The sequence below is a fragment of the Colossoma macropomum genome, unplaced genomic scaffold, assembly GCF_904425465.1.
Source record: "Colossoma macropomum unplaced genomic scaffold, Colossoma_macropomum, whole genome shotgun sequence".
In the NCBI taxonomy this organism is placed as follows: Eukaryota; Metazoa; Chordata; class Actinopteri; order Characiformes; family Serrasalmidae; genus Colossoma; species Colossoma macropomum.
The window spans coordinates 17,836,696-17,862,151 of NW_023494804.1; the positions used below are offsets into that span (position 1 = coordinate 17,836,696).

At 38.1% G+C, this 25,456-nt stretch overlaps 1 protein-coding gene across 1 annotated transcript in view; it reads left to right on the forward strand.

Moving 5' to 3' along the window:
- The first annotated feature begins 3,376 nt into the window (after positions 1–3,376).
- Positions 3,377–25,456, forward strand: part of smarcad1b (SWI/SNF-related, matrix-associated actin-dependent regulator of chromatin, subfamily a, containing DEAD/H box 1 b) — a 35,319-nt gene continuing 13,239 nt past the window's right edge. The window contains exons 1-15 of the mRNA XM_036595493.1: positions 3,377–3,419; positions 3,736–3,841; positions 5,264–5,399; positions 5,521–5,599; positions 6,598–6,640; positions 7,311–7,402; positions 10,891–10,989; positions 13,223–13,301; positions 15,489–15,925; positions 17,420–17,604; positions 18,748–18,838; positions 20,468–20,567; positions 22,784–22,843; positions 22,942–23,017; positions 24,814–24,949. Of these exons, the coding sequence (XP_036451386.1) occupies positions 3,793–3,841; positions 5,264–5,399; positions 5,521–5,599; positions 6,598–6,640; positions 7,311–7,402; positions 10,891–10,989; positions 13,223–13,301; positions 15,489–15,925; positions 17,420–17,604; positions 18,748–18,838; positions 20,468–20,567; positions 22,784–22,843; positions 22,942–23,017; positions 24,814–24,949 (1,662 nt within the window). The 5' untranslated portion in view covers positions 3,377–3,419; positions 3,736–3,792. The remainder of the gene's footprint in view (positions 3,420–3,735; positions 3,842–5,263; positions 5,400–5,520; positions 5,600–6,597; positions 6,641–7,310; positions 7,403–10,890; positions 10,990–13,222; positions 13,302–15,488; positions 15,926–17,419; positions 17,605–18,747; positions 18,839–20,467; positions 20,568–22,783; positions 22,844–22,941; positions 23,018–24,813; positions 24,950–25,456) is intronic.

A 25,456-nucleotide genomic window follows, 5' to 3' on the forward strand; every position in this document is an offset into this window, starting at 1 on the left:
GACTCATGTAAAAGCGTCGTTCAAAAGAACGATTCATTTGTGAATTGCTCATTTCATGGCTTTGAGTGATGCAATTCCAATATTCCAATATCCTAGTAATTGATTTATTTTTATAATTATCATATGAAAGTGAAACTAATTTAATGGTCTGTTAGGTTTGCTTGTAGTTGGAATAATGCAGCATTGCTAATGCTAAATCAATCTGTGTTATTGAACCCCTCTGGTAAACCTGCATTCAACAGGAGAGAGACATTCATAATGATGTATATCCAGACAACGCAATATAAACAGGCTTTTACTTTATAGAAATGAGGATAAGATTAATTAAATTTAGGGTTGAGGTTAGGTTTAGGTTAGCAATAAACCCATGATTCATGCAAAGGGTTCTTTAAGTGTTCACGGTTCTATATAGAACCATTTTCTTTACTAAAGAACCCTGGTTCTATATGGCACCTTCTTGAAAGGAGCTCTATAAAGCACCAAAAAGGGTTTTTCTATTGTAACAAGCTTGATATTGTAACAATAGAAAAACCTTTTTTGTTGTTTTATAGAATCCTTTTCAAAAAGGCTCCACACAGAACCATCTACAGCACAGTCTGAAGAACATTTTCACGATACAAACAACTCTTTAATCATGCAAAGGATTCTCTGAGTATTCATGGTTCTATATAGAACCATTTTCTTTACTAAAGAACCCTTGAAGTACCATCTTTTTTAAGAGTGTGGCTTAGGCAGAGCTTAGATTAAGGACAGTTACCTGTAGCACAAATAACTGTGAGTGATAATGAGTTCAGATCCCAGTGATGACTCTCCTTTCCATGGTCAGACGGCTGAGAGGAGGCTGTCTGTGAGCTGGGAGCAAATGAAGGAAAAAAACAAAACAATAAACTTTTCCAGCCAGTTGTTTTTTTTTTTTATTGATACTCATTACACTCACAATTGCATTATGAGGGAAGCACATATGAATCATAAATTCAATAGAGGAATACAGCTCTTGTAAGCAGAAGAACACAAAAACAAAAAGGCACATGTCAAATTAAATCATTCACAATTTGTTCAGGAGACTCGTGTAGCTCTAATAGCAACAATAATTGTACACTCTTAAAAAAAGATGGTACTTCAAGTGTTCTTTAGTAAAGGCAATGGTTTCATGCTTAAACAGTTCTATGTATGGTGCAATGGTTCTTCAGGTTAGTAGAGAATGTGTTGTATGTGATTCTACATAGAAATGGCTCTGTATAGCACCAAAAAGTGTTCTATTGTATACAAGCTTAACACCATAACAATAAAAGAACCCCTAGCATTAACCTGCAAAAAGCCATGGTGCCCTCAACCTGACAGTGCGGCCCGCCCTGGAGATCCACCAACCGACTCTGAGGCTGCATGTTCAGCTCCTCCAGGGCCAGTGGCTTCCCCCACAGGGAGCCCCGACTCTCGGGTTTGGCTCCGGCACTAGCCACCACAAGTGGCTTCACTTGTCCTGTCTCCAAGCCCAGTGTTCCCTTTCTGAGGTTGAGAAAGGCCCTGGCTGCTGTGAAGAAGTCCAAAGTGAGAATGTGTGCAATGTGTGTAGGCACAAGCTATCACAGCCGGGAGCCAAGTCCTTCCTCTCACATCAATTGAGTTGGACAGTCGGCACTTCCCAGTTGGCAGGTGTGCCGCTCTCAGTGTGAGGAAACACGCCTGGACATAGCAGTAACACTGATGAAACAGTATCAATGAGGGCAGTGAGCCGTTTCCAGTCTATGCTGCACTCATTTCCCATCTATGCTGACCTAAGGTGCGCAGCGGTAGCCAATCTTCCAGGGCTGGCTTTCCCGCCGCCTTAGGTTTTGCAGAATTGACTGGTGCAGTGTCCCCTCTTCCAGCATCGCCAGCACCCATTCGCTCTGGGGCCGCTCTGCATGAGCTCCTCTGCCACACAACACTGTGTTACTTGCCTTGTTGTATTCTTGTTCTACTCTCTCTGCTTTGGTGGCAGCTGCTGTGGTGTCGAGCTGCACGTGCCATCTCAGCTCCTCTGGCAGCAGCGTACACAGGAAGTGCTTCAGTGCTAACTTTTCCTGCGCAGTCTCCTCGAACACCGGATATGCCTGCCGAACCACTGTGCTCAGCTCTGCCACTAGTATGCTTACACTCTTCCTTCAGCCTTGAACTCCCGGGACCAGCTGTCTGGCCATCCACACCACTGATGCCTGCCTGGAGTATCACTGGAGGGCTGTGGTCAACACCGCTAGGTCGCCATGTTGCTCCGGCAGCAGATCCACAAGCACATGTAGTGCTGCATCACAGTGAAAGCTGTCGTCAAGCTGTAATGCCGGGAGCAGCTGTGTGGAACGTGGCTCCCATGCGCCTTTGTTGTTGAAGCACACCTCCTAAGCTTCTCATGGTAGCACGGCCAGTGATGGACACCACGGTATTTTTACAAGCTGTAGTACAAAATAAACACCAAAGAGTCATTCTGTGACTTCTGTCCAAAAACATGAAACAAGATCTCATTAAAAATGAAATGTTCTAAACTCTCAAGTTGATCTGAACAGAAAAAGCGATTAAGGGGAGCTTTTTAAAATGCATTCATGACCTGCATGTAGCCATTAACTGATTTTAAAAGATATATCTAGAACCAAAACCTTCCTCTCAAAATGAACTTAAAACAAAGTATTTATAACCGTTTCATGTAATAACCTCCTGTGAGGAAGCTTTTAGAGGTGGACGTCTGGTTCCTATCACTACCTCTGTTAACAATTCTGACTCTGTAAGTTTCTCTAGAACGGACCAAACCACTCTGAATGACTCTTTACATCTTAACCATTTAATTATGCAGAAATTGTGAAAATTGGTGTAATTCCCCTTTAATAACCGTATCACAGTCTTTACGCTTAAGGGCAAGTCCTGTTTTTCCCATCATCCCTTGAAAAGAATAAACATCCCCTTGCTCATTCATAAGATTCATCACAAATATTTTATCTAACCATCGATTAATGTTCATACTTTTACCCCAGTGAAGAAAGTCTTGGTTATTCCAAATAATACAAGAGTGAGGAGAGAAATTATGTTTTTATGATTCCCAGGTAGTTTCCAGTCACAGTGAAGCCGTTTTTAAGTTTGTTTTACTGTGGCAGAGGCAGCTGTGTCTGTTTCTTTCTCCACGGAGAACGCGTTTTCGAAAACGATAGCTAGCAACACGGCCACCGTAGTTATAAACAGTACGGTTGCGCTTTATTTTTTTTCTCACCCGTATTTCGACAAGTCCCGCACTTCTGCTTTTTTGATTGGCTAGTATCGTCCCAACACTTGCGCTACGATTGGCTAGATGTTCGGCGAACTCGGGTGAGTATGAACCACTAACCAATTGTAGCGCAGGATAGGCGGGCTTTCCAGATAACGGGTGCGGGGAAAAATAGCGCTACAGCTGCGAGGTTCTTTGAATCAAATTTACATTATTTTATTCAAATATTTCTCATTGACACAACACAGCAGAGTGGTTTGTCATTTCAGAATGTCTCAAAGCTCGCGATGAGGCACAGCCGATTACTTGTAGTCAGTTATTATCTGAAAAAAAGAAGCTAAATGAGATTTTAGCTTGTCGGGTTGCCAGATATAGGTAGCGAGAAACATGACATTCTTTGTTAGCTAACCTGGCTAACCGGTTAATTTCGGTACTCCAGAAGAGCTTCAGCGTGACATACGTCGGACTAAATGTCATCTGTTTTGCTTTTGTGAATATATATGAAGCTATACATCTGGACCTGCGGTCTGGTCCGGTTTTTCTGAGGTTCTGCAACTTGAACAATGAGGAACAAAGATGAGCCATTTTCTCAAATTCATGCGGATTCCACCGGTAGGCAGAGACAGTCTGTGTTTTATTTTTCAGTCCCCTCGTGAATGTATGTATAAAGTTAACACATTTCTGCCCATTTAACGTACGTTCTTTGGTTGTTGTTGTGTTGACGTACAATGTTCACAAACGCAAGTCACTTTTCTGTTGACAAGTTCATTTGCACGAAAGTACAGTACATCAAAAACAGCCCTGGGTTCACTCTTTAAAAAGAAGGTTCTTCAGGGGTTCTTTAGTGAAAGCAATAGCTCTATTTAGAACCATGTATAGAATCATTCACGTGTGTAGAGCCATTCAAAATGTTTTTTGCCTGGTGAGATGGTTCATCAGATTGAATGTGTTGCGTATATAGTTCTATATAGAACCTTTTTGCGCTCTAAATAACACCAACAAGGGTTCTTCTATTGCTACGATGGCAAACTTGTAACAATATAAGAACACTTTTTGGCCCTAAATAGAACCATTTAAAAAAAGGTTCTGTATAGGACACAATGCATTCTCCATCAGTCTGAAGAACCATTTAAACATGCAAATGGTTCTATGTAGCTATAACCATTCACTTTACTAAAGAACCTATGAAGAACCATCTTTTGTAAGAATGTAGCTAATGTTAAAATGTAGACACGTTTGTATTCACAAGCACATTTGTGGTTAAAAGTCTTCTTAATTATGAGAAATTATGATTAACTTCACATATGGGCTCAGTTTATTGAATATACTATATTTTATGAATACATTTATGATATTTATGTTCAAGGGAAGTTTGACCAATTGATCAAAATTTCTGCATAACTCAAGGGTTGAGATGTAAGCAGTCAGATTGCTTACAGTGGTGGTGATGGGAACCAGGGGTCACCATGACTACAACAAATATAGCCATTTTAATAACTATCAAGAACCACCAGTGAACCTACATGTGTCTTCTGAGCTATATGTGTAATGTTGATGATAGTAAAACAGTTAATACCTTTACTTTGTGCACTGTTTTGCCTTATGATGCCCTGCATGTACCCCCCCACCACAGCCAAAATTTGCACTCAAAACGATCATAAAAACTTTAAGGGGGTAATTTTAACCTTTTCATGGATTTTGACATTTTGAGAATGAGCCTTTGGAGGCTTTAAACTCTGGTTCCCATCACAACCACCGTGAACAATTCACTGGACCTCCCCTTTAACTAGATTTCCAGAAAAGACACAATACTATTTATGGACATTAATATAATGGACATAATGTTCATTATCTATCAAATGCTTTGCTAAAACCGAAAAGTAATATTATGAGAATGTCAGTATCACAGTGTACCAACAATATCGCCCATGTTGACCTGTCATCAGCACTGGCACCTATTGTGCTATTTTCATTCATTTAGCAAAGCTATATATAAGTTGTATCTTAAATAAACACTTTTTCCTTTTACTGTAGATGTCACAGTGCCAGAAACTCCAGAGGCTAAGCGTCCTTCAGGGCCTGGAGCCGTCAGAGCCACGGAGGCTATAACGGTGGACTCATCCTCAGAGTCGGACATTGAGATATCAGGGAGTTCTATGATTTTGGAAGGGTAAGATGATGGATTTTAGGTGGCTTGTGCACTCAGGTGCGTTCCATTTGTCATGTCCAGTAACTTGCAGCAGGTCTTGAGTTTAATGTATTCTGATTTTTTTTGTTGCGTTGTCATCCAGGTCAGTGAAGACGGAGAAGAATGTGACTCCAGCTCAGGAAGTGATCTTGCTGTCTGAGGAAGAGGATGACATATCAGAGGTGAAGATAGAGGCAGTGCAGACTTACCTGATGCACTGGATTTAAATGTGTTCATTATTTCCACATTAATTAAATATATTACATTAATGTATCTATTCTAGGGCTGTCACACGTTCACACTGATTAATTGTGATTGCATTGTTTTGCATGGTTGTGTATCTTATTTCCTCAATTTGAACCTTTTTTCATTTTAAAAGCAACAGATTATACTGTAGCTATTTAAGTAAATACAATCAGAATGTTAGTTTTCATCACCGACGTCCAGTGAGAGGAACAGAGGTTGTGTGTTCCAACCAGTGAGTGTCACACAGTCAAATGCAAAAATTTAGGTGCCCCTGGTCAAATGACGTTTTATGTATTTTCTGAATATAAATAAGTGAACATGTCCTGTACAGAGAACACACTTCTTTACATTCTAATTCACAATTACTGTTTATTTGCTGAATTTAACACATTGGGCAAAAAAATAAAACATAAATAAAAAAAATGTGCCTTCGGCAAAAGTTATGGCACATTTTCATTTAGAAATGTAACAAAAATTAAATCATCTACTGCAGTGGTTCATCACCAAAGTACGTCAAGTCTGAAGTATCAATTACAAGCAAAATGCAGCACTGATGTAGCATATATATATATATATATATATATATATATATATTTCAGCCTGCAACTAAGAATAGACTGTAGGGTCAAACTAGGAAAATGTATTAACAATGTTAAAAAAATGCTCCAGTTATGAACAGTTACTAATTTAAAATAACACATTGACTTTGACACCAATAATCTGTTGTTAAAAATAGGTGAGCTGAAAGACTAAACTATGTTGATATGTTTCAGTTCATGCTTATTGTCGTTATACATACAGGAATATACAGTATAACAAAACATGTTTGGGACATTCTCTGGTGCATAGACAGTGAATACAAAAAAAATTGTGATGAGTGTGCAGAAGGGTTGGCTGTGTGGTCACTAAGCATAACCTTCTGTATATTTTTCAGGAGACCAAATGTAAACCTCAGTTGAAGAAGTCTAGCAGTGAAGGTACTGATTCATTTTAATTCACTTCAACCATTCATACAAAACAGAAGCTAAAGTCAATGTGAAACTGTAATGCATTGTCGTTTGGTACTGTGTAAATTACCAAAATTTGAGAGTAAATCAGAGTGTGTGTCTGAGCTAGCTGAGCATTTTCTCTCCGTGCATTTCTCTCCGTGCATTTTCTCTCCGGTTGTGGTGGGAGGGGAAATGAAACATGATATTATTGGTAAATATTGTTTTGCCCTGCCTGCTGGTGCACAGTGGCATAATCAGAAAATCTGAGGATGTTTTACAAGTAGCCAAAAGTCTTAAGATTTTGATGGACGATTACAGATAAACATTTATTTTTTAGAAGGATCTGATTAATTGTGCTTAAATTGAGGAGGGATGTGAACTGATTTAATCTGTCTGTCTTAAAAGTCTTACTGGGTCTGTTTCCTGGAAGCATCATAGTATAGTGATCTCTTTAACTGCTCGAGAGAGTTCTGTTATTTCTTGATCTATGATGCTGTTGGGAAACTCACCCCTGATTAGTTAGGCGCCATCAATACCACTGATTGGAGTGGAGTTTAACGGCAAGTCTTGCTTATGGCTGGCGATCCCGGGTGGCATTGATTGATTGATTGACTTTGAGAGATAGACCCTGAACTGACACTGCTCTGTCTTGTCTCAGATGGAGTATGTAAGAGGAGGCAGGAGGAGATGTGTGATGGCCCCCCGGAGAATTCCCCCTCACAGCGCAGTAAGAAGAGGCGAGAGTCTGTGGTGAGCTCTGTTACTTCTGCTGGCTTACATCACACACAGCTCAGTCACCCTCAAACACAGCAGGTCACAGCCCAAAGCCCTGGAGGACGGTCATGTCAGCAGGCCTGAGTGATAATAATGATATTTATCAAAATCAAACATTTCTTCAATGTCAGTAATACGTGTTAGGGATGGGATTTGATTTTGAATTTGTAAAGTATTACTTCAGATGAGTTGAAATAATAACTTTAAAGGCTACGGGCTACCACACACCAGAAACAAGAGTGACAGTACTCCATAGTAAACACTTAAAAAAGATGGTTCTTCAAGGGTTCTTAAGTAAAGGCACTGGTTCTGTTATATATAATAGAATAATTTGCATGCTTAAATGGGTCTTTGCATTGTGAAATGGTTCTTCAGATTGGTGCAAGTTGTCTCTTTGAAAGTGGTTCTATCAAAAAAAGGTTCTTCTATTGTTACAAGCTTGATATCCTGACAGTAGAAGAATCCTTTTTGATTTTTGATCCCATTTTCAAAAAAGGTTCTATATAGAACCATATACAACATATTCTACATCAATCTGAAGAACTATTTCACCATGCAAAGACCAATTTAAGCATGCAAATTAGTCTGTATAAAACTCATGGTTCTAAATATAAGCATTACCTTTACAAAAGAGATCTTGAACCATCTTTTTTAGGTGCATAAGCTTGAAATTTGCTCCTAGAAAGGGGTAAATCAAAAGGGTTCATGCAAAAGTTTTTAGTAACAGACAAAGCTAAGCATCTGTTTAAACCTTAGCTAATGTTATTAGCCCAGCCACATCATATTTCACCTTGTAACTTTTAGCTGGCAAACAGTAAGTTTGTAAAGACTTTGTTAGCTGATACACGAATGTTAAAATCACTAAATTTTGTCCATTAAATCTATACACATAGTGTGTAAAATGAGCTTGAACTTCCCATGTGGTATAGCTGTGCTTTGTACTATCTGCCAGAGATGCTGCAAAGCTTCTTGTCTGGGGTGCAGTAGCCTTTAGCCGGCTGCAGTAGTCTTTCTTTATTTCATTCTTTGGAGTAGAACGATTAGAAACTCTGAGCAAAATGTACGACAGGCACTACACTGCCCTCTGGTGGAATACCGAGTTCACACATCTCATTCTTCTTCAATAAGAGAATGTAAAACATTAGAGAAGGCATCTATTTATGTTTGATTTTTTTAAACTTTAATGCCTGTTTGAAAATTTGGTCATTCTGACCTATCCCTTTTACGTTTTTGCTGAAATTAAATATGTTGCCGTGTTTACATCCTTTAAAACTTTTACAAAAAAAGTTTACAACTTTTTCTTTTGTATCGATATTGCTTGTTTTATTATTTTCAACAACATGATTCTATCATTCTGTTTCTGCCGTTTCTGCTTCAGTACACTAGGTGGTGCTCAGCACATTTTCCTTTACATTTTTCTATTGAATACTCTAAAAATAAAGTAATTATTACTGTTATGTAGCATCTCCCAGTCACTGAGACAGTTAGCTAGCTAGCTTTTCTTATTAATTCAATCGTGTAAAAATATTATTTTCATTTATATTCTTAAATTCCTATGTATTTCACAAATACGTATTTAAACACACATTTTTCATATACCTCAAGCTATTTTTGAATGTTAAATTAAAATAAACCTTTTGTGTTCTTCATTACTCAAAATACCATTCACACTCAATATTGAGCATTAGGAATAATACATAACTGTCAGTAATTATCAGCGCTGAATGTGATGGAAGAGTATATTGTGATAAGATTTTAGGCTGTACTGGTTAACAGTGCACATTTTTGTGCAGAGCCTGATCCAACGCACCAGATATGACTCATGAAGACATTGATAATTACCTGATGGGGTGTGATGGAGAAGGAAAAACACTAAAATGAGCGAAGAGTGGCTCTCCCAGGACTAGGATGGAGATTGATTGTGCTAGCATACTGTACTGTAATGATACAAAGGCTGTGTACGTAGCTGCAAATGGCAAAACTGAATTAAGAAAACAGCTCAAGGACACAAACATTATTGCTTTCCCTCATGGGACGTCAACTGCTGTTAATCTTCTTTTCTGCAATGATGTACGGCCGCCTGGTCGGCCTATTTGTTCCTTGTCACGATCGGTTCTCTGAAGGAGGCCGTGTTTGTGAAACTTCATGGCTGTATTCTTGGGTTTTGTTTACTGCTATGTAGGGCTTCAACTCACAGTTATTTTAATAACTTATCTCCATTTTAATAATTTATCAGCAACTGATTTATTATAGGGCTATATGATGTTGACAGATTGCGATGTTCAATAAAGCTGTTGGATATCAGGATGACGATATGAGAAGCGAATAAGTTGTTATTAAAATAGTGTCACAACTACAGCTATTTCTTTATGTGTATAAACAGAAATCTAACTAATCTCTCCTTTAAGCAAATAGCAAAATATAAAATCACAAAAGCACCATTCACTACTATACAAAATAAATAGAAAGGAAATGCCAACAGCTGCAGGTGCATTTTTTGTACGCTTAAAGGCTAAGACACAGTCAGCCTTACTTCAACAGCTTTTTCTACAAAGACTACAAAAACAAATTAATATATATATATATAATTTATATATATATATATATATATATATATATATATATATATATATACACAAACGCACACACATTTTCTAAACTTTTCTATCCTTGTGGATCATGAGCCTATCCCAGAAGTCATTGGCAGAAGGCAGGATACATCCTGGACAGGTCGCCAGTTCATCGCTGGGCAGGCTGCGTAACTACATAAACAAAATTTATTTTAATTAAATAAATAACTACATATATTTTTTCATATCAACAAAGAAGAACTATTTATTTATTTAATTATTTAATTTTGTTTAGTTAATAAGTACATTTGTTGTGACAGTAGCCACTACTGCCTTACACACTTAAAATTCAACACTGGTTATGAGAGCAATCCTAATATCTGATGTTTTTGCAGGCTTGTAGTTTAGGATGGAGGAGTGTTTGAGATGTGCATGTGTAGGTTTTGTAATTGGCAGTTTAGCCTAATTGTTAGGTTACTCATCCCCCATGTGGGAGAGCAGGCTCTCTCTGGCGCTGCATGTATGAGGTAATTTGATCTTTTCTGTCATGGCAGTTCTTAATGATGTGTTTATCGAGGAAACATTTCTATCATGTGATTGACCAAAATATGATTTATAGTGCCATCATAGCTGATTATTTGGCTAATCAAACTATTACACCCTCTCCAGTTTCTTTTTTTATGGTGAAAGAAAACAGTAAAAGGCATATCAGCCCCTACACTTACTGTAGCGTATTACACACTGTCAGAATGACAGAGCATTACAGAGCTAATGATAGGTAGCATTAACTTTTTACCTTAACTGATGATGTCAGAAAGAATTTGTCGACCAATCGTTGCAGTTGTGCTGGTGTGTGTAGTTGGGTCACATGTCTGTGTTGTGTCCTATATGTAGACGGATGATTCGGAGGATGAGGGTCCTGAGCCCACGTGGAAAGAGCAGGAGAGCATGGTGAGGCGGCTACAGCGCAAGTTCCCGCATCTGGTGAAGGAGGTGAGTCGGTACAGCAGTGTCAGAGATACCCTGACCCAAAGGCAAAATGACATTATAAATGTAATGAGTCGATATCACACCAGAGTCCTTCTGACCAGGTGCTGGAGGAACACAGCCGTAGACCACTGAAGCCATGTGTCATTCTGTAGACAGCTGGGTTTCTTTATGATAGAATGAATGGGATTTATGAAAATCACTGCTGTCACACCCTGTGGTAAACAAAGATGTTCCAAAGCTGTTATGTTTTTCCTGTGTGCATATTGACCCAATCCCATTTCATCCCTCGCCCTACCACTTAGCCCTACCCCTGCATTTTGCGTGTTCACACCTAGGGGTAGAGTGTCCTGATTTTTGTTGAGAAAGAGCGGTAGGGCGAAGTGTTAAGGCTTCATAGCCATCCAAAAGGTGTTTTTTTAGGGACTCCAAACAGTGTGTTATGAGAAAAAAGAAAAACTGGCAAAATGGCTACACAATTGACCAAAGAAACCCACAAATGTGAGTATTTTCTCCTTTAAAAACGTACGATAGCCATTGTATTATTCTAGTTTAATTATTATATAGTTTTTTCATAACAAGCATAAAAATCAGTAGTAGTATGCTAATACTTAAATTCACGGTAGCTTGCTAGCTAAATTTCCCGTTCCACCTTAATTGGTGCAGCAGCCTCAGGCATCAGAACTGCTGCACCATTTAAGGTGTAACGGGAAAATTTGAATAAGAAGCTGGAGAATAGCTGACTTCAGCTTCATATCACCAAAGATTTAGGGGTGGGCGATAATAAGTAATTGTCACATCACCCCTTTTTGAATGCATGTGATGCCCTAAATGTAACTAAAGCCCAGCAGTGAGGTTGAGGCTGAACTTTATCCTCCTCTGCTATCACTGCAGACTGGCAGGATAACCTACAGAGCACTGCTAGTAGCCTGTTAATGAAGTAATGTTCTTTATTAATTGAGGGTTGTCCCATTTCGTAGGGAAAGATTTCAACCACTACCGCTTCTAACAGTTCCAAGGGTCAAGGTGACACTCAAAAACAAGGGGTAGGGGTATAAAGAAGATTGGGATTGGGCCTTTGTTTCTCTGGATCCTCTGAATTATTAGGTCATTTAGGAGCTGAAATGTAAATATTGCTATATGCAGTTGCTGTGCACTGAATTGGCATTATTAGACTGTCAGTCTCACAAAACACCTCAGACAAACCAGCAACTTTGTCCAGAGTGGTAGTTAAGTTGCTTTGGCAGTAGTGGGGTACATCTCAGTACCTTTAGTTGTTTTGACTCCACACACCCTGTCTCGTCTCCAGGCTTTTTATTTTAGTGTTCTGTTTTGAAACATTATGAAAAGGTGCAAATATGTATTTTTCAACTGGAAAAACGTATTTAAGGTTCATAATTGGACTTTAAAACTACTGTTGTACCTTTGCGGGAACATTTACATTGTTGTGCCTTGATGAATGGAAAAGCAACTTTATTTCTAACTGTGTGCAGTCGGGGTACCTGGTGTTATTATAACAGTGTTTAAGTTCAATCACAGACTTTAGTGGAAGTCATTTAAATGCGCAGGAGTGGTAGTTTACCTTTAGCATGGCTGTAGCAATGCTCATATTTGGCTCCATAACACCCGCATAATTTTGAGGATCCAGTGACATTCAGTGGAAAATGTATGTAGAATAAAACGTATCAGGTTTGGAACTGTTTTGTTTACCACACGGTGGTAATTTTGATAACTGCATTCATTTTTCTAGCTTAGACTCAGAGTTTCTAATATGGGAATGCCACTGACTACAGAATTACATGCAACTTTAGAAGTCTGTGTGCGGTTTAGAGATGTGCACTGACACACGTGATGATTTGTGTCAGGGAATCTGGTGCACTGAAACACGTGATCACCAAACTGTGCAATGATATTCAGGACAGGTAACGGGGAAGTGGGATTAGTTAAACGTCTTAAATATTTTTTACCTGAAGTCTACTTGTTTACAATATTTGTGTGGTTTTAGGTTGTAATTAATTTTTACATGACCATTTTCCAACTTCTTTTGATCCCCCTTGAAATAAAAAGGCTGTTTTTGGTACTGTGTTTTTGATTTATGTAAATAACCTCTGTTCTGTTCTGTGCCTTTGTTCCAAAAACAGTCTGGGGCTGAAATGTGGAACAAACTGTTAAGTTCAGACTGAGATCCTCAGGCATTCTTTAGTAGAACAGTTCGTTTGTGAATTTTCTGTTCTCATAGGAGCTGAGGGATGTTCTTCATGAGCATAGCTGGATCATAGAGGATGCCCTGGAGGCGCTGAGAATGTTCTCTGACCGCGGTGAGGACTTTGTGTCTGCTGTTGATTATTACATGTTCAGCTTGAATGAGAAATCCTTTGGTCTGGACTATTTTATAAAAATAGTCATTAAAGGAGAATTCTACCGATTTTTCAAATTTTCTGTATGAGTCAATCATTGAGATGTAAACAGAGTCATTCAGAGTGGTTTGATATGAATTGGTTTGTTGTGAGAAACTTAACTTCTTTACAGTGATGGTAATAGGAACCAGGGGTTGCCATGTCATGGCTTATGACGCTCTGCATGTGTTTCTCCACCATAAATGAATTTTAAAAATATGTTTTAGGCAAAAACCTTCTCAGAACTATAGTTAAACAATGTCTAAGGCATTGTATTTATAATCATTTTATGTGTTAACGTTCTGTAAGGCAGCTTTTAGAGGGGATGTCTGGTTCCTGTCACCACCACTGTGAACAACACTGACTCTCTAGAACAGAACATTTTACGTCAAACCGCTCTAAATATCTTTGTTTACATTGTAACCATTTAATTATGCAGAGATTTTGAAATACTGGTGGAATTCCTCTTTATAAATATCCCCATATGCATGTCTGTATTGTTCCAGTTAAAATAATAAACAGAGAAACATTGTGTTTAGCGAGAGACATACTTAGACAATTGTGAAATACTGAATTTCACTGAATTGCTGGTGAAATATCACTGCAGCTGATAGGTGAGTGGTAGGTACTGTCATAGGAGGCTTTTGAATAGCAACAACAACAGCAGCAGCAGTGATATGCATGTTTACTGTGCTCTCTCTTAGTAAGCTCAGCTGCTCCCACAGAGACTGCTCTGCTGTTTCAGCATTTCCTGGCAGGGACTTTAATAAAATATAGACCAGTGTAACAGGGCAGAGATGTTGAACCCAGCCAGTTTAAATTGGTTTGGTTCCAGCACACACCACACCTGAGCCAGGTAATCAAAATCACCCAGCTTTGATTAACTGTCTCAGATTTGTTTGCACTGGAGTAGTACAATGTGTTGGCTGTGCTCCTCAGGGGTAAAACTTGGCATATTGTTTTTATTGCCTATATTTCACTACTATGTAGTTCCTTCAGTCACATTTATGTGTTCAGTATATTGTTAGAAATGATTCTCAGCAGTACCACCATAATTACATAAATCAACTCATGATGAAATTTGATTTGCATTGCATTGAATCATGCTTGGTGCACTGGCTTGCTTATTGTAGAATCATAATCTAATCAAGTCATCCATGATGAACTGAATAATTTCCTGAAGAATCATAATTAAACGTAATCATTCTCAAAGCAATGAATCATTTCCTGAGGAAACGTAACCAAATCATTCATGATGCATTGAATTGTTTTGTAGAAAATTCCAATCAACTCATTAATGATGCATTGAATTATTTTCTAAAGAATCCTAATCGATTCATTCTTGGTGCAACGGATTGTTTCCTAAAGAATCATTTATAATGATTCAGATTGTTTTCCAAAGAATTTTAATCGATTAATTCATTATGCATTGAATTTGCATTATGCATTATGCATTAAAAGGGTTTCTAAAGAATCGTAATCGTTCATGATGTTTTGAATATTTTCCTGACGAATCATAATTGAACCAGTTGTTTCTTAAAGAATTGTAATCGAATTGAATAATTCATGACGCCTTGAATTGTTTTCTAGTGAAGCCTAATCAAACAGAACAATTCATGATGTCATTTCCTATTGAATCGTGATTTAATCATTCATGATAGGGTGAACTGTTTCCTAGAGAATCATAATTGAACCAAATTGTTCGTGATGCATTAAATCATTTCATAAATAATTATAACCAAATTGAATTTTTCATGATGCATTCAGGGGTTTCCTAAAGAATTGTAATTGAACTGTGTCATTTATGAAGCGCTGAATGATAATCGTAGAATCATTCACGCTGCATTAAATTGTTTTCTGAATAATTATAATTCATAGTTCATGATTCAATAATTCATGATGCAATAATTCATGATTTTTCTTAAAGAATTACAATCGTATTGAACATTCAAGATGCATTAAAACGTTTCCTAAAGAGTTGTAATTGTGTAGAATCAGTTGTGACGCATTGCATTTTTTCTAATTAAATCATTCATCATGATGATTTGTTCCCTTATGAATCTTTATGAGGTTAAATTTGCAACCATTGTCTACTAATTCTTACTGCAGTTGTGGAGTCCAGCAGTGATGAATCAGACGCACCTCCTGCTCCAAAACATGAGAAAACAAATCCTGATCCCAGCACTTCTGTACCACAGCCAGTTCCAGTGGTCCAGCCTCCTGTCAGAACCGCACCACAGCCAGAACCACACAGACCTCTCAACGGGACCAAAGAGACACGAAAGAGGAGATGGCCAGCGGCGCTGATTAAACAACAAGCCACAAGCTCAGAGGACAACGACAGCGACTTCGAGGAAACGACTAGAAACTTTGACTCAGACTCTGATTCGGACCAGGTGGACGAAACGCTGCCCAAAATCAAGGGTCAGATACTGAACTTCTTTCAGAGCGCCACAGTGGACGAGCTAACACTAATCGCTGGCTGCTCTCTGAAGAAAGCTCAGAAAATTGTAGAATTGAGACCGTATAAAACATGGAATGATCTGGTGAGAGGCTTCTACCTCTCTCTTATATTCTCTTCTATTTCTATTCTATTTTTTTTTTATTTAATTTCTTTTTAATTTACATGTTTTATCATGCCTTATTAAGAATGCTTTTATCTTTTTTTTGTAAAGTTACAAATTACAGTATGTACCAACATAAAGTTGTATGCACCCCTGGTCAGATTACATATTATGCTGAAGTGTAAAAGAGTTAACATATCTTCTACAGAGAACACACTTCTGCACATTTTAATACAAAATTACTGTTTATTGCAGAATTCAACATATTGGGGGAAAAATAAAACATAAATTGCAGCCTGTGCATAGTTATTTTTGTGTGCATATATATTTTTAATTGTTTTCCAATGTGTTAAACACAGCAAATAAACTGCACAGCAAATTAATTTCAAATTAAGTTTTGGAAAAATGCTATATTTAAGTGTGTTCTCTGTGTTAACTTATTTACACTTAAGCATCAACAAAACACGTAATTTGACCGGAAGTATTCAAACGTCTGCATACAACTATGTATTGACTCTAGTATGTTTGCAGAGTATATATGCACACACACATCCACACATCCCCTCACTCTCTTTTTTTCCTTTCCTTTACTTCCTTATCCATCTCTTCCATCGGGCCATCAACTGGAACAATGAACTAGCCTTGCGTGAAGCTCAGCCTTTAGCATGAGCTTGACTAACCGCTGGGCTTCATGCTCTGCTAGCTTCCATTCATTGTTAGCCATGTTAGCATTTTTGCCTGAATTTTCACTTTAAATGGAATTTTGCGGGAAACATTTCAGAATTAGAATCAGAAGTATGTTCATTTGCTGTATACATTGTACATTATACATATTACTGTGTTCTAATCACAGTACACAAAATGCAACGTAATGCAGATCAGTTTAATGCATACAGTCAAATGCAAAAGCTTGTGCGCCCCTGGTCAACATTACACCTTTTGTTGATTTACAGAGAACACAATACTGCACATTTTGATGCACTATTACTTTTTATTTACTGAATTGAACACTTTGGGGAAAATATATGCAAAAATAAGACTATGTATATATTATATATATATTTTTTTATGTTTTGGTTTTTTTTTCTGTATGTTAAGTGCATAAACCATATATAAGTGTGATCTGTAGAGGATTTGTAAATTTATTTTCACTGAAAATGAACAAACCATGTAATTTGACTATGGGTGTTCAGACGTTTGCATACAACTGTACTTCACACTTCAGCATCCTTTTATTGTTGCTCTGATAAAACAATCGGTAGTAGTCATTTCCATAAAGGCAGCATGGGGCTTCTTTTAAACAGTGATAGATTTTACTGACCAATGTGGACATGACCGCTTACCAAATACTCTGGGAGAAGATTTTAATCAGTTAATGGAGACGAAGACAAACAGTCTGAATGGATCGTCGTGTGGTTTGATGGGGTTAATAAGAGAAACTCTGTATGCTGTAAAACAGCTGTGTCTCTTCCTCAGGACGACATTCTGCACAGAGGGAACGGCCTCTCCACTGAGCTTCTCGTCGGGTGTCGTGAGGTCCTGAGGGAGCGGGACGTGGTGCAAGGCCTGATGGGAAAGTGTGAGGAAATTTCCAGAAGGATGACCCAAGTGGTGCAGAATGGTCAGGGCTGCATGACCCAACCACAGATCCTCAACAACACGTAGGTTTGACTTCTCTTAGTCGGTTTTCATTTTTTTTATTCGTATATGTGTATGCATATCGGGGACATTGCACAAAATCACCCCAAGGGAAAATGTGACAGTGTTTGCTAACAAATGAGACCAGAAACAATTTAAATAAAGCAAAAATAAGACAGAAAAACAAAAAAATTAATACAAAATCATAAACACTGTGCAAAAGTCTGAGACCCATTGTTTATGTTATTTTCAGTCAAAACAAAGTGCAAGTTATTCATTTTCCAGCATCAGGAGAAAATTACAGAACATATTACAGAAAATTACACAGAAGCCTCAACAGCTAAACATAAAATCTGATTTTTCAGTATTTACTGTGCCCACAGAGAACACACTAATGCACAATTTGATGCACTATTACTGTTTATTTACTGAATTGAACATTTTGGGGAAAATATATACAAAAATAAAACACATTATGTGGCCTATGCAAAAGTTATATATTATATTTTTTATGTTTTTTTTTTATATATGTTAAGTGCATAAGCCATATAAAAGTGTGATCTGTAGAGGATGTGTTAATTTATTTTCACATAGAAAATGAACAAACCATGTTCAGACTGTTTGTCTTTCTTACAATTTCCATCTTCAGGAATATTTTTCCACATCTCCAAAGTTCAGTCTTAGTTGGTTTAGCATTTTCTGCTTCTCACAATCAAGGAAATCCCAAGACATTTAAACTCATCCAGATTTCAGTATTCCGGGTTCAGTGTTATAGTGCAATTTTTCCTTTTCTCAGTGAGGGCTTCTGATGGCTACACATTCTTTTCACATTTTTTCAGATCTGCAGCAGCTTGATTTTCTCCTCTCTCTCAAAGATGAAAGCTTTAAGTGCTGTTTATCTGATGGGGGCAATTTTGGTGTCTACCAGGTCTTGCAGGTGGTTGTTAGGAGGCCCATTTTCTTTGTAGCTTTTTAATCAGTTTTTGAAACTCATGTTTTCTTATGTACTTTCCTTTGGCTTTCTCCTTCTTTTTGCAAGTGGATTATCTTATATCTAATATCCTCAGAAATATCTCCTAAAGAATTATAAGTTGTACACTGAGATTTGATTGCTCTTGTCTTTGCCCTGACCTGATGATAAACCCAGGTTTCTGTTTTGTGTCCAGGTTCCAGTTGAAACCGTATCAGCTGATCGGGCTTAACTGGCTTGTCCTGCTTCACCAGAACCAGCTGAGTGGCATCCTCGCAGATGAGATGGTTAGATCCCACAATCCAGCTGTTTGGAATTAATAATTATAATAATAGTAATTGTATTTTTTTCATTTAGGAGGTGCTTTACAGTGAAATAAAAATTACAGAAGTATTACAGAAGAATCTTAACTAGCCAAAATTTCCGAAATACTGTCCTAACTTTAGAAGAACCCCAGTGGTGTCCTAAGTTCTGTTGTAAACTTGCATTTTCACCATTCACCATAGAGACCAAGATCTCTAGTGTTAACTAGCGTAATGGCACAGTGCTCGATGCTACCCAACTTTGGATGTAATCTCTTAGCACTCCATAATGGATATTTTAATCCTACCATACACTCAAAAAAATGGATGTGTTTTTAAGTTTTTATTCCCTTGTGTATTTAACTAAAGCACGGCAGAATCACATGTAGTAAAGAGAGTCTTCCATTAACTGAGGTATTTAGTTGGCTTAAATGAAGCCACTCTTTGCCTTCTTTTAGCTAAATATGTGTGAAATATGCTATGCATTTTGTAATGACTAAAGCATTAGTGACCTGCCTTTCTGAAACATAATGTTCAGCAAAATTTAAGGGCAATTTTAAAATATATTTGGTTGTAGTTTGTTATCTGTCTTTTGGGAGTGAAGAAATGAAGATTTGTCCAAACTGTCATTTTGGACATTTGTTTCATAAGAAAATTAGGAGAGAAAGTCAAATGTTTAGAGACGTCCAATATAAAAGCCATTTTATTATGCTATTCGTAGCATTTGCAAAAGGGTGCAACTTTTTGACAGAAGGAATTGTCAGTAATTAAGCACATTTGACATTGTGTTAGGGGCTTCCTTTTTTACTTGTTTTTCTTTATTTTGCAGAACTGTTGTATAAAAAGTAATAGAACACTTAAGCTTATATGTTATTTGTGACAGCAAGCTCACTCTCAAGTTCTGTCCATCTTATTTTGACCACAGTGTTTTGAGATTATGACTAAAATACTCTATTATGAAACAGAAGTGTTGTTTGTTACAGGTTTTAGCAAAGTCAAAGAAAGTAAGATGACGTTAGGACAAGAACAGCAATATTACAAGCGTTAATAACTTACATAAAGTTTTGTTTGTGTAATTTCAGTTGCATGTTTATGTCTCAGCTGTGCATATAATCGATTGCTTGATAACAGACATGACAATTGATTATCGGTCTTAGTCGAGTAGTTTAAGATTTCCTAACTTGAGATAAGATGTTGTAAGATAATTCCTAAATTATGATATGATTTGCTTCTGTGGTATGGCCTTGTCAGACAAAAAAGCACATACACTGCAGTAATGGAATCTGTAGGTATTGCACTTGGAATACGACAGCCTTGAATGTCATTGAAAATGTTATATGAGTGTGATTCCGCTTCTTACAGAATAGAACTAGTTTTGAAGGGTAACACCAGCACAGTATAGCTCAGTAACTGTGCTCAGCAGTGAGTTACTGGCAAAAAAAACGTACTCTTGATGTGGCATTCTGTATGTTAAAATACTGGTAAATATGCTGTACAAAGATACTCTAAATAACACAAAAGAGTCAACACGGACATAGAGCTATGAAGACATGCATTTATCTTTATCTATCTCTTATTCTTCCCTGATAAACCTGGAGGCTGTTTTGTTTGCAGGGCTTGGGGAAGACCATTCAGGCCATTTCGTTTCTGGCTCACCTGTATCAGAAGGGGAACCACGGGCCACATCTCATCACTGTCCCATCTTCAACTCTGGGTAAGAAGAACAAAAAAGTATTTAGTCAGCCACTGATTGTGCAAGTTCTCCTGCTTAGAAAGATGAGAGAGGTCTGTAATTTTCATCATAGGTACACTTCAACTATGAGAGACAAAATGAGAAAAAAAAAAATCCAGGAAATCACTTTGTAGGATTTTTAAAGAATTTATTTGTAAATTATGGTGGAAAATAAGTATTTGGTCACCCACAAACAAGCAAGATTTCTGGCTCTCACAGACCTGTAACTTCTTCTTTAAGAAGCTCTTCTGTCCTCCACTTGTTACCTGTATTAATGGCACCTGTTTGACCTCGTTATCTGTATAAAAGACACCTGTCCACAGCCTCAAACAGTCAAATTCAAACTCAACCATGGCCAAGACCAAAGAGCTGTCGAAGGACACCAGGAAGAAAACTGTAGACCTGCACCAGGCTGGGAAGAGTGAATCTACAATAGGCAAGCAGGTTGGTGTGAATAAATCAACTGTGGGAGCAATTGTAAGAAAATGGAAGACATACAAGACCATTGATAATCTCCCTCGATCTGGGGCCCCACGCAAGATCTCATCCTGTGGGGTCAAAATGATCATGAGAACGGTGAGCAAAAATCCCAGAACTACACGGAGGGACCTGATAAATGACCTGCTGAGAGCTGGGACCAAAGTAACAAAGGCTACCATCAGTAACACACTACGTCGAGAGGGACTCAAATCCTGCAGTGCCAGGCGTGTCCCCCTGCTTAAGCCAGTACATGTCCAGGCCCGTCTGAAGTTTGCCAGAGAGCATATGGATGATCCAGAAGAGGATTGGGAGAATATCATGTGGTCAGATGAAACCAAAATAGAACTTTTTGGTAAAAACTCAACTCGTCGTGTTTGGAGGAAGAAGAATGCTGAGTTGCATCCCAAGAACACCATACCTACTGTGAAGCATGGGGGTGGAAACATCATGCTTTGGGGCTGTTTTTCTGCAAAGGGGACAGGACGACTGATCCGTGTTAAGGGAAGAATGAATGGGGCCATGTATCGTGAGATTTTAAGCCAAAACCTCTTTCCATCAGTGAGAGCATTGAAGATGGAACGTGGCTGGGTCTTCCAGCATGACAATGATCCCAAACACACCGCTCGGGCAACGAAGGAGTGGCTCTGTAAAAAGCATTTCAAGGTCCTGGAGTGGCCTAGCCAGTCTCCAGACCTCAACCCCATAGAAAATTTGTGGAGGGAGCTGAAAGTCCGTGTTGCCCAGCGACAGCCACAAAACATCACTGCTCTAGAGGAGATCTGCATGGAGGAATGGGCCAAAATACCAGCTACAGTGTGTGCAAACCTGGTGAAGACTTACAGGAAACGTTTGACCTCTGTCATTGCCAACAAAGGTTATGTTACAAAGTATTGAGTTGAACTTTTGTTATTGACCAAATACTTATTTTCCACCATAATTTACAAATAAATTCTTTAAAAATCCTACAAAGTGATTTCCTGGATTTTTTTTTTTCTCATTTTGTCTCTCATAGTTGAAGTGTACCTATGATGAAAATTACAGACCTCTCTCATCTTTCTAAGTAGGAGAACTTGCACAATCAGTGGCTGACTAACTACTTTTTTGCCCCACTGTATACAAATTAGAGACCTAGATAGCTGACTGAAGGTGCATGCTCTCTGCATATAAGTGTCCCAATTTTTAAAGGTCTTTCTCTATAAAATACATGGCAGAAATGAGATATTTGTCTTAATCAAGAGTTAGAGTAGGTTCTAGGATTAAGTTAGGTCAGTGCTGATTGTGGTTAATAAAATGCTTTTTTCATTTGAAAATTATAATTAAAATATCTTACCCTCTGAGTCCATGATACCATCACTGTAATATCTTTTGAATGTGTTGTTTACATAGCAATTGAGGGCCAACAAATGCTATTTAAAAACAAGATTAAAAAAATAATAATTGGACACATCCTCTACAGAGTACACACTTAAGTATGGCATTTGTAGTGCATAATTTCTATTTATTTGCTGAGTTTAAAAAAATATTTATGGAGATGTTTTTTTTTTTCCCAATAAATTTTAAATTCAGCAAATAAACAGTAATTTTGGATTAAAATATGCAAATGTTTCTTTCCTGTAGAGGATGTCTTAGAAAATCAGTACAACATGGAATTTGACCAGAAATATTTAATTGTATTTGTATGACTGTATATAGATATCTGACTGTGTTTCTGTTGGCAGATAATTGGGTTCGGGAGCTAAAACTTTGGTGTCCTAGCTTGAAAGTGCTGGTTTATTACGGTAAGGCTGACGTTCAGTGATGTGTCGAATGTAAATTTGTGATCTCCGTACACTGCAAGTCTGTTTGCGTCTGTTCTAACCCATGTGTGTCTCTGTAGGTTCTATCGAGGAACGAAGATGTGTCCGCTATGATATACTGAATGGGCTGGTGGACTACAACATCATTGTCTCAACGTGAGTCAGATAAGCATGTATGGCCTATAGGCAGAATACCACATCAACATAGTGTGCGTCTATGTAGCCTCTTTTAGCACGCCCTCTAGTGGCCATTCTTGTTTAATCAAATTAAATATTTTTTACTGTTATCAGATTAACCTGGGACACTAGGCTAGAACATGGGTGTTTTTAAGCTGGGGGTGCTGATATTTTAAACAGTGTATCTGTGACATGATTGATGATGCCACACAAAGTGATTTGCATTTATTTATTTATTTATTTAGCTAATTTTCATCGAATATAATGTCATTTAGTGCTACAATGAGGCCTGAGATTGTTTATAAATATAACTGATGCATCAAATCACTGACACACATCCTCTCTTTGCTCTCTTGTTCTGGATGGTCTTTACGCAAATGTACTGAACGGTGACGACTCAGATTGTTGAGATGTGGAGCTGTAATTGATTGTGTCACACCCACAGTCACATGGTGATATTTAACACTGAGACGTATACAGAGCGGGAGATATAACAATTGATAAATGTCATTATAAAGATTGATGATTATTTACAATATTAGGCTCTCTGCATAGGCTTTCGATCATGGAACCTCAACCGGCGTGTGTTTGAGTGACGCCCCCAAAGCAGGCAGTTTCAGCTCATTGAACCCACTGAAAAAGAGAAAACAGCTTGTTTCATTCTAGGTACAAATTATGGCTGTAAATGAGCGTGTAAAACCACATATGGGCATGTTTCACCCGGACCAAAGTCATATACCTTCTATGTAGATAACGGAGAACAATTTTAAATACTGAATAAATGCATTCTATGACACATTTAACTATTTTTCAGTCTAATTAAGTAACAGCGTTCACTTAAACGAAGCGGCTACTGCAGGTTCTGAAAAGGTAAAATTACAAACTCCACTCCGCTCAAGCACACATGGGTCTACTACGCTCAAATTATTATAAAGTTCAGAATGTTTTATTATTGCAGTTATTTTTAACAGTGGCAGTCCTGAAATCAGGGGGTGCTGTAGCTCCCTCAGCAATTCCCATGTCCCTGTGGGCTGGTATATGTAAATTTTGGAGTCAAGACTATTATGTAACAGTTTAGTTTGCATTTGAAGGAGGAGACAACAGTGTTTGAGGTTCACGGGATGTCAGTTCCATGTACTGAACTCACCTCATTCAACTATGCCAATGTAAATACAGTTTTCCTTTCTGTGGCACCTTTAAATAAAACATTTAAAGTGTTTAAAGTTAGAGCATTACATTTTAAACCAAGTTGCAATAGAAAAGCCTTGAAATGTCAATACAATGTGCAAAATGAGTGCTTAGCATTTCTGGCTAGGTCAGGAAGCCAGTGTTTCACTGTGATGCACCACCACGCGCACAATTCCTACATGGCACACCTTCTGGCAGCATCGATACCTTGAATAAAGAGCTGGACCCTTCGTATAACACCTGTATGTGAACTTGAGTAGGGCCAGGGCAAATATGTATCTCTACAATCGCCGCCGCAAGCCGTGTGAATTTGCTCAGGGAAATATGCTTGTGCTAACGATACTAAGCGTTAAGCTGAATCTGAAAGGGTCCTGGTAAAGTGACCCTGCAGCATTCATTATTCATGGTAATGAAACATGGATGTGCCGCACAGGCTGCTCCTTAAGACCTCTTGATTGAATAAGACAGCTAATGCTGGATCAGCTCACCCAGAATTTGTTGATGTAAGTTCATTAGCACTGGACAAGGAAGAACCATAGATCTGCTGGTTTTATGCTAATGAGCCCTGTTTTGTTCTGTGTTCCCAGGTACAATTTGGCCATCGGGAATTCCAATGACCGCAGCCTGTTCCGTAAACTCAAACTGGAATACGCCGTGTTTGACGAGGGGCACATGTTGAAGAACATGAGCTCGCTGCGCTATCGCCACCTCATGGCCATCAATGTAAGTGCATTTTTGGGGTAAAGGGACACTGATGGGGAATTTCTGTATAATTTAATCAGTGAAAATTATAGGTCATTCAGACTGGTTTGATTTGAAACGGTGTAGAACTGGAACCAGCAGTCAGAACTGGAACCAGCAGTCACAACTGGGGAACACATATATAGCCATTTTATTCACTATCCAAAACCACCTGTAAACCTACAGGTGTCTTCTGTGTTCTATATGGAATGTTGATAATGGAAAAAAAATTGATAAATCTGAAAAAAAAAAAAAAACAATTCTTTGGGAACTATTTGGCCTCACAGCGGCCTTTGTGTTCCCCTCAGCCATGAATGGATTTAAAAAAATTATGTTTAAGGCCAAAACCTTCTCAAAACTATCCTAAAACAATGTTTTGGACATTAGGGAGGGTATTCATAACTAGAGGGAGGGAACTTTTAGAACTTCAGACGTCTGGTTCCTATCACCACCAGGAGCATTTTACACTTTGAATGACTTTGTTTACAT